This window comes from Mytilus edulis, chromosome 4, assembly GCF_963676685.1.
Source record: "Mytilus edulis chromosome 4, xbMytEdul2.2, whole genome shotgun sequence".
NCBI classification, from domain to species: Eukaryota; Metazoa; Mollusca; class Bivalvia; order Mytilida; family Mytilidae; genus Mytilus; species Mytilus edulis.
In genome coordinates this window covers 58,133,452-58,144,107 of record NC_092347.1, presented here as the reverse complement: position 1 = coordinate 58,144,107, position 10,656 = coordinate 58,133,452, and the positions used below count along the sequence as shown (strand labels likewise).

The window sequence follows — 10,656 nt, the reverse complement described above, 5'->3', positions numbered from 1 at the left end:
AAAAATTCTTACATGGTCATTCTGTTAAAGGATATATATAAGTATTTGTAAACAAAAATTTAACTAGCCTTGAAAGCGACTTTCAGAATGTGTGATTTCTAAATCCTGAGAAAAATGAGATGGAAATTTCATAAGATGACACGGGAAAAAGATAGTTGGAGCCAGGGTATGAAAGTACATCTTGGTGATAACCAGACTGCAATGAATAAAACATCTTAGCAAAACATCAGGAATAAAACATAATGCCTCAAGTCAATGCCCTTTATTAAATAAAACAACAAATATTTCTAACATCTTTCAACTAGATAACTACACCTCTTATGATAAAACCTTCGAAGGATTAGGTATGAATTAATGAATCAGGAATGAGATATGACAAATGAATTGCACAGTGAATGGTGTTGTCTCTGTCCACACTGTTATCTATCAGAGTCTTTGAATGTCATTCCAGCTTTGAGAATGTTTTCTATCCTGCCCTGAAGTAGACATCTTCGTATAAATTTAAGTGTTTCTGTGTAAAGTTCTGAGTCTCTATCCCAAGGTTTACATATGTTCAGATGACTGGTTTTCATAGCATGGAATTCTCCAATACCAGGATCTACAAAAAATGTTCAGAGAATAATCTAATAGTTAATAGAACAGAATTTTCTTAGTTCTCAAATAAAACAAAGATTACCACTGGTTAAAATATATTTTGACAATATTTAGACATTGAAATACTTCTAGGATGAAAACATTTTTAATGTTAATTTCAAATAGTGTCTGTTTTCTTAATCATAACAACTAACTTTATTGTCAGTCAGTTTATCTAATGAAAATAATATGTATAACCTATGTAAGGATACACAAATAAATTAACTGGATTTACATATGTCATTTTTTATGATTTGTATGCCTCAGCTCTGATTGGATTCTTCAATAAATTAATTAAATTTCCCACCTGACATAATTTGGCTTCTTAGTTTTTTTATTTGATTTCAACCCGAAATGTCAGTGTTTCCTAGTTTTCAATAAACAGCTCTGCCAGATATGCTCATTGTATGCATATTGAAATTGTTTAAAAGAACAAAACAGAATATATTTTAGAAAACATTCAAACACAGGTCAGAAAAATGGGCCGTCAGAAAAACTATAATTAGGCTTATAAAATTTGTCAGCAATTAGATTTTTGTGGTCGCTTTATGTCTGGTATGGTAAATTTAAAGAAAACTTGCTTGTAACATTCACAAAATATCAAGTTTAAAGAAATAAATCGCACTCAATATGAGCAGTGACAGACTTTAAAAGTGTAAAATTTCTTATTTAATTTCTACCTTGATTAGTTCTGAAACCAGAACAGTAACTAAATGGAGGCAAATTAAGCAAATGCCTCATGTGAGAAATATCAAACAAAAAAAAGGTTGAAACAAAGCTTGTCTTCATATCAAAATTGTTTTCTTAGCAAGTGTCTTGAAAGAAGCAAGTTCTCTTCACTCTCTGATGTTGCCAGTGCATTTTTTGGTGATCGGTGTCTCTTATTTACTTTAAGTGTTTAGTGTTGATGGTCTATTGTTTGTAGTTATTTGTCTTATCTATACCCGGTTTGTCTTTTGTTCATTCAAACTATTGGGTGACTAAATGGAAAATATTCAAAATCTAAAGGTTGCTTATGCTAACATATACTGATCTCAAAAAACAACAGTCAAATGCTTGGTAGATGGATAGATAGATAAACTAATCAAAGATACCAAGCTTATAATTTTGTATGTTGGACACAAATTTCTTCAACAAAAGACTCATTGGTGATGCTTGAATAAAACTATATAAGTCAAAGCGACACAAATGGCCCCGTCTCAAAAAGTTGAAAAATCTACAATTTAAATAACACATGTGGACACAAACATGATGGTAGTCTCACATATAAAAAATCAGTTTAAAATCTGGAGGCGTATTGAAAAAAAGACTGTATAACTGTGATTTTCAACAATTTTCAAAGTTGTAAACCCTTAATTTTGGTGAAACGAAACTTATACGTGATCTGTAACTCATCATGGGTAATTCACATACCACAAATCAGCCCAATATCTGAAAGCGTTTAGAAAAAAAGTCTGTATTTAACTGATTTTTAACAATTTATTAGTGTCCATAGCCCGTTATTTCAACAAAAAAATAGCCGAGCAGAACAAAACTTAAACTTCATCTGTAACTCATCTTGGTTAACTCACATGCCATAAATCATCCCAATATCTAAAAGCGTTTAGAAAAAAAGTCTGTTAAACTGTGCTTTTCAACCATTTATCAAAGTCCAAAGCCCGTAATGTTGGTAAAAATTAGCAAACCGGAACGAAACTTAAACTTGATCTGTAACTCATCATGGTTAACTCACATACCAAAAATTAGCCCAATATCTGAAGGCATATAGAAAAGAATTCTGTAAAATGGTTTGTTGCGGAATGACATAATGACAGAATTACGGAATGACAGACAAGGGTAAAACTATATAGCACAGACAAATTGTCAATTTGTCATGTTTATAGATGAGGACTTTCCCTTGTCACCATCTTATGGAGTTAATATATCTTGAAGAAAGAAATCTCTGTATTACTGAAAAATTATTACACCTGGGTTTTCAATATCACAAACAAGTAAAAAAATTTACTAAATGTTTATCATCAGTACAAGGACATCAATCGTAAATATAAATCCACATGCAGACATCTTATATGTTCAGGTATTTCACATCCCAATCTTTAATGGTTTAATCCTTGACAAAGCACACAAATGTCCACATTTACCTCAATAGGTAACCAAACCTTTTAACAGACTTATTTCAAAAGGGATATAGATACGATACTGTTGTCAGGTCATTTAGGATTGCATATTTTGATACCAATATTGATTCACTCATATGGTCTTGGCATCGGAAACGAACACATTTATTGTATTGTACTTGATTTTCATATGCTGAAGACATAATCTTTCAATCAAATTTATTGAGGTCTGAAGCTGGCATGTCAGTTACTGCTAGTAGTCCTTTGTTTATTTATATATCATTTTGCTTAGTTTCTTTTGTTACATACCGATGTTCTGACATCGTACTTGGACTTCTTTTTAAATGAATTTTACTGTGTGTATTGCTGTGTGTTTCTTTATTCTACATTGGCAAGAGTTATAGGGGAAGGGTTGAGATCTCACAAAACATGTTTAATCCGCCACAGTTTTGCGCTGGTCCCAAGTCAGGAGCCTCTGTCAGTCTTGTATGTTTTTTAATTTTAGTTCATTTATCTGCTTTGGAGTTAAGTATGACGTCCATTTTCACTGAACTAGTACATATTTTCATTTAGGGGCCAGCTGAGGGTCACCTCTGGGTACAGGATTTTCTCACGCCTTTGAAGACCCATTTGTGGCCTAAGGCTGTTAGTTGCTCTTTGGTTGGGTTGTTGTCATTTTGACATATTCCCTATTTTCATTTTCAATTTTATTTTCCAAATACAGTTATACATTTGTAGTATTCTTTTCTAGAGTAGAAAATCCATAGTAATTTTCAAAAAGACAAACAGGGATACCGTAATATGTACTGTATATAAAATGAATCTTGTAATCATTCTTACCACTAGATTCTGGTGGTACTATGAGCATTTTCAGTTTCGGTGTCCTTATTTGGGTTTTCTCTATTTCTCCAAAACTTAGGCAGGGAATTCCATGTTCCATAACAAGCTGTTGGAAATCTTTATGCAATCTTCTTAACATTGGTGAATCTGTATAAATGCAAGGGCATAGTTATGAAGAGTTCTCGGAAGAGTTCCTATAAAATTTCAAATAAATGTTACAATGTATTATCTTGAGTTGCTCCCCTTTGTATATGTTCCGGACCATATGAGTATTTGGACCATACGCGTATGGTCATGACCATATGGGTATATACTCATATGGTCCGACCATACGCGTATGGTCGGACCATACGCGTATGGTCGGGGTAATTAACACTCTGTAACAGTTTACTTTTAATACTTCTAAACTCTTCATATGGTATGACCGTTCATTCAAAAGACGCTATCATATAGGTAATTTTATCGTTATATTATAATAAAAAGATAAGCTAAATAAAAATAAGAAGTTTCACATTGTTAATTTTACTTAATTGTCAAATTTAAAGTAAACACATTTTATACCGATGGTCATTACCGATGGTCATAACCGATTTGTTATTACGAGTAAATGGCAATATGTCGACTAAAAAATCAAATTCCAAAAATTTCTTAATGAACTGTTACATAAGAAGTCACTGGAAAGTAGCATACTATTAGTTTATTTAAGTTGTGTTGTGAAGATGGTGTATTGCAGTCAACCATTTTACGATATTTGAGATCTAGAGCTTCTTAAAAACACTGTAGACATCATAATTGCCAAAGACCTCGGTATCACTGTACGCAGCTGCAAAAAAGGCTTGTTTTTCACTCGCAAACAAAATGTGTAAATGAAAAAGATCGTGCACAAAACTTGCAAATGCAAAAAGCTATGATACCGTGTGGAAGTGAATGTCATCCAAGCCTACATGCACTAATGTAACTAGCGATGAAAACTAACTATGGCATCAATATTAAATTTTTACGTAGTTTTTTTTTATTATAAAATTAAAAAATTGTCATGTTTTAAACCATCACTGTTTTTTTAGATAAAGTTCTTGTATTATTGAAACGTTTATAATGTAATTTGGAAAAATAAATATACCTATATGGTCCAAATACTCATATGGTCCGGCCCGTTAATAACCAAACGAGTATTATACTCATATGGTCCGACCATACGCGTACGGTCGGACCATACGCGTATGGTCGGACCATACGCGTATGGTCGGACCATATGAGTATACGCATATGGTCATGACCATACGCGTATGGTCCAAATACTCATATGGTCCGGAACATATATAATTTTCTGATAATTTTTAATATTTCTTTTAATAAAGTATGTGTTTTACTTTTTCTTTCGTATTCTACAGGTAAACTCATTTATGCAGTTTTCCAGCACATTTTTATGTTTTTTTTCTTGTGCCTTTCTTAAACATTGAATCTTTAAAATAAACAATACCAGAAGTATATCCAGACAGGCAAATAGTTTTTATACAACTAAGAGAGACCCTGATACATGTATTAACATGCATCCTTTATTTTCAAAATTTAAACATTTTTGTTAAAGTTTAGGAAACTATATGTTTTTGTGCAATTGAACAAATATCCAATGTCAAAACAAATCCAGCACTTTCATATTTGTATTATTTACATGATACAAACATCGTACATGAAAGTACTGTATAGCGGGTTATTTTCGCCAGGTATAAATTTTTGCGGAAAGAACAAAATCACCAAAGTAAATTCCGCCAATTAAACTGTACACATGTAATTTTGAATCCCCCAAAATATTTTGTATACCTTTTCCAATGAATAACGCGAAATTTTACACACTGGAAAATAACCCACTGTATGGTATATATGCCATTGTGTAAATGAAGTATAGGTGGCAACTTCCTCATAAGTCAATGTTATATAGTTTTTGCTCATTGGCTGATCTATTTAGGCCTTTATTTGTTCTATATGCTTTCAAAATATTTGTATTTCTGCCTTTCCAAACTTTTGGACATAAGACTACCTGAATAAGTAAAAAACAGATAGTGACTTCAATAATAGGTTTACATAAACATGTATCGGTATGTTTTTTTTATAAATCAAACACTGGGCATAGCAAAAATATATATTGTCCATCAAGTATAGTTAAAATCTAAGCTTTAAAAAGGGCTGCTTCAATATAATCTAATCACTAAATTAATACCTCTACCCATTTCTTTGACTTCCACAGTAGGTGCTACAATAAGACTGGCCTGATTAGACAGGTGTGCCAAACTGGAGCCCCTATGGGGAGTACTGTAAAACAACACACCCACTGTATTATTCACTATATTGTCAAGGCCTGGAGTATCATCAGCAATGGACAGAATCTGTTTGATAAGTAAGCCTGAAAATAAAAAGTCGATATTTTATAGTATATTCTAATTCTTTCTTTCTTCTTCTTTCTTTTTTTAAACATCCAATGGAAACATTGGTTCAAATACTTATGTTATGACGCATATGCATTTTCTTTCATTTTTATACCACTGCAAAAAAATTTGCAGTCGTATATTGGTATCACATCGTCGTCGTCCAAAGACATTTGGTTTTCAGTATGAGTAAATAGAAATCTATGAAATTTAAACACAAGGTTTATAACCACAAAAGGAAGGTTGGGATTGATTTAAGGGGTTATGGTTCCAACAGTTTAGGAATTAGGAGCCAAAAAGGGGCCAAATAAGCATTTTTCTAGTTTCCGCTCTGCGGTCGTATTCAGCTGAGCTCAGCAAAACAATTTATTTTAAAGGGATAATTCGCGATTTTTCACTTTTCATCTTATTATGTTCATAATACCATAAAAAACATATTCACCAAGTTTTATTTCGATATGAAAAGTAATAAAGAAGAAAATTGGGAATTATTAATTTTATTTTTTCAAACTTCCTGACTTATGTGACGTAGTTTAAGTCTTTGAGCATGCCGGGAGTGAAATTAATCTCATTTAAGTCTTGTTTGTTAACCATCTAATAAATTAGATAATTAATAAAATTAGATTGTAGGATTTATGTGTGGATTTTTTATACGAATTCTAGTAATTAAATTAAATAATACAATAGAACATTTTTATGATTTTTTTCTTCAAACACTTTAAACAAACATATGAAACTGACACGATCGATAGTGTATTAAAAAATACATGTTTGTATTCTGAACTTTTTACGTCATTCCAGCAAACATTTTCACTTGCTTGTACTGTGGAAATAAAATGTGTATTAATTTGTGACACCTAGTGAATGTTGAATGCGTAGTTAAACTCAAGGTAATTAAAAGATTAGCATTATGTAATTCTAATCTTTTGATCTTCATTCATTGACATCTAGGCGTCACGGTTCACCATTTCAGGTGTGAACAACATTTCGTATGAATGATATACGGGAGTCAGTTATAGTTTTAGACACAGAAATGTAAGAAAAAGAATTAAAATGAATTTACGGGAGAAATAAGGTCGCACAATAACTGGATAGCTGTTGTATATTTTTTTATATAATTTGCATAAGCTCACTTTTAAATGAATTATGACTTCTGATTACTTTTGTAACGATAAAATACTGAATTATTTTAATTGAATAAAAAATAGCCTTCTAAACACGAGTGTATGAACTAAAAATTGTACTTTTTTAAATTAGAATCGGCAACCTTTAATATTTCAAACAGATTGCAATTATATAATTTAATCCATCCAAAGCGATCTTTATTTACCTATTTAGGAATTAATGTTCTCATCAAAATATTTTAAATCTCAACGCATGAATACTTCAGCTATTTGAAAAAAAGATGTTTGAAAAAATTGAGAGGAAATTTAAGGATCCTCTTGGAACGGAATCGAAAAATTACAAATAGATATTCTTTTCAAGTGTGAAAAACGTCAACCAAATTTATTCATAATCGGGAGCGTCCTTATTAAAATAGTCTACTTCTCACAACGTATAATACTTTAGCTATTTGACCAACGATGTTTAAAAAAAAAAAGACAACAAATTTAATGTCATCTTAAAGTCTGTTCAACTGGCAAGAATACCCCTAAAGCGGACAAGCAGTTTATTCTTTAAATTGCTGTCATTGAATATCAAGAAAGAAAATAAATCCCGAAATTAATTTGAAACTTTAATACTCAATAGTTTTCCTAGAAAATATTCACATCCCTTGGGTTTGTTAGTGTACGTCCAGTTGCATATATTTTACATGAATGTCGGAACAATTGTGATGAAGTCGAATTTCTTCCTTTATTCGAGAATTATCTAATTGGTATATAAATTTGTGATTTTACTATGTTCATAACTTCGATGAACCGAAGCAAGTTATATATCAACCTGTATTTAAATCAAATTGGTCCTCTTCTTCTTCTTCTTGGTTTACAATAGTCTATCGAATTCAATGATTACATTCTGTTGGCATACGTATTTACAAAACTGTTACCCCGATTTACACAAAATGTATGTTTCTTTCTTATGTTCAATGTATACATGTATATATTTTAAATTGCAATATAGCTCCGTAATTTCACGGCTATACAGGCATTGAAACGAATCGTCGACAAGTGCGTACATTTTTTTTTAAATCAATATTTCTGGTATGTTCCAATCTGTCCTTTACTATTGACAACGAGTATATATTACATTTTCCCAAATTAAACCTTGGAAAAAAATGTAAATAGATTTATATTTCATCAAATCTTTTTTTCTTTGGTATTATTTATATTTTTATAAATAATATTCTTTACACCAGTAATGTTATTTATAAACAAGCGTATGAGTTTAGTAATGACTAGTATATTATATCACTTTTGGACACGCAAGACAGAGATGTATATTATACACCTTATAGTTCTAAATGGAGAGTTATAAGTTATCGTCCGTGTACACTGATCAATACCTACAGAAGTGAAACGATGCATGAACTTGCAAACCCGACAGGAAATCGCTTGAATAACTGAACGTGTCACCTCACACCCCTCACAATACCTTTGGGAGTAATACCTTTAGCCATGCTGGTGATCAGATCAGATGAGGGAAGATACGAATTTATTTGAATAAAATTTATTACTTTAAAGAATTATAAACGAATAAGATTTTCGATAACAATTTTCACGGAACACTTATTTATGATTTGAAATTTGACTTTTTGACTAATTCCAATATTAACAGTTTAAAATTAACAGACTATGGTTATTTAAAAAAAAATAAGAACATTTTCCGTATCAAGTTAGTTAGTCAGATCAAGGACGTAGTTAGTTATACGTCCTTGGTCAGATAAAACAACCGTAGGATTGACAAGATATCAACACGCAATTACGACTACATCGGTTACTGTATTTTTGGTCCTTTGTGGTTTATAGACATATCGTGATTTTTAATTGGAGAAGATGACAAAATGGCGGAACACAGAGAATTGATACTCTAAATTTAAAATCAATGGTGATCTCTTATCTAGCGGAATAAAACTTTAATATCTATAAATTTGAGCATTTCTATACAGAATGGACATAATATCAATTTTTGATTTTTTTGCGAAGTTTCCCTTTAAGGTATATTGCCTTAATGGTCATCAATTATATTCAACCAAAGTGAGAATCAACCGCTTTCAAGAGAATAAAACTTTACTTTGCAAAAAAAAAAAAAATCTATTCTAGAACGTAAAAGTGTGCACAAAATATTTTGTCAATTTAACCATGCCACTACTTTGGAAATTAGGGGACACAATGGATGACCTCTTATTCATTTATTAAGTTATGCGTGTCTTGATCAAATAATTTGCTATCTACAGAGAAAATTCGAGATGCATCTCCAGTGCTTACCTCCCATGGAATGACCAACCCATATAATAGGTCTGGACCCTATATCTGCCTTCTTTAACTTCTGTAATATGCTTGATGCTCTCACAGTTAGAGACCTCCTAAAAGAACAATATACAATTTGTTCTCACAAAGGTCTAGAATTTCTACTGTAGGTCAAACCAAGGGTGAACATTTCAGGTTTTAGTTTCCATATGAATTGAAATTTTTATATAGTTTGAGATGATATATACTAAAAATCGAAAACTTTAATTTTTCTGTTGAAGGTTATTTTTCTCTTTTTTTAGAGACAGTTACTAACAAAATTAATCCACTCAACTTGAACAATAATGTTTAGAAAGTCTTGAAAATCATAAATATTTGTTTTTCATCCAAAATTGCATCAGTTTTTGATCTATTTGTTGGCTTTTCTATTTTTTGGTGCTGGTAGCTAGTCCTATCTACTTGACCAAATAAAAATTTAAGATAATAGGAGAGTTGAACAACTAGGAAAAACATTGGGAAATATTCTTGGTATTAGATCCTAGTATTGTATTATACTTTTCTCAACCTTCAAAGCTGTCAACCCTCTTCCACAAAATATAGAAAAGAGAAAAACAATGTGATGCATGTATATTTTTCAATAATGATTTTTTGAGGGTTAACCTTTTTTTCTTCAATTATGAAATATAGTGTGAACAAAATTTAATTATTTTGAACTTTTATTAAGCAAACCATACTTTTCTGTCTCAAAAGGGCAGTTAGCATTCCAGGTACTAAGATCTGTATCATATTCCACAGACAATATACGAATATTACCACAGTCTTTTGCCAACCAATCCTGAAAGTAGTCAATTTCACACTTACGATAATAATTTTTAAACATTGAAAAAATGTTCAGTACAAATAAGTCCAACACACATAAAATGTAGACACATGCCAAATAACAATTGCACTATCTTTTGTTGTAACACAATCTTGTTACAAATACTTTTGAGCTGAGACGTATGAGGAAGTGAGAAATATTAAAAATTATAATATAAGTAAGGAAAGATGTCTGTTCACAAATAATATTATATTTAGGGCACATACAAAATTAGAAAACAAGCAGTTTCTCCCTGGTTAACTTACTTGGTGCAAATTTAAGAGTTTTTTTTTGTTTTTTTTTTTTTAACTTTATCATTTAATTTATGAACAAAATAGTTTGGCATAAACACAATATTCTGTTTTACCTATCAGTGT

General features: G+C 31.1%; 1 protein-coding gene across 1 annotated transcript in view; it reads right to left on the bottom strand.

The window, feature by feature from the left end:
• Nucleotides 1-245: 245 nt before the first annotated feature.
• The window catches only part of LOC139520057 (protein SERAC1-like), a 32,917-nt gene continuing 22,506 nt past the window's right edge, over nucleotides 246-10,656 (bottom strand). Inside the window, exons 13-17 of the mRNA XM_071312476.1 lie at nucleotides 10,155-10,255; nucleotides 9,439-9,536; nucleotides 5,809-5,991; nucleotides 3,591-3,737; nucleotides 246-598 (exon numbers count right to left, since the gene is read on the bottom strand). Of these exons, the coding sequence (XP_071168577.1) occupies nucleotides 420-598; nucleotides 3,591-3,737; nucleotides 5,809-5,991; nucleotides 9,439-9,536; nucleotides 10,155-10,255 (708 nt within the window). The 3' untranslated portion in view covers nucleotides 246-419. The remainder of the gene's footprint in view (nucleotides 599-3,590; nucleotides 3,738-5,808; nucleotides 5,992-9,438; nucleotides 9,537-10,154; nucleotides 10,256-10,656) is intronic.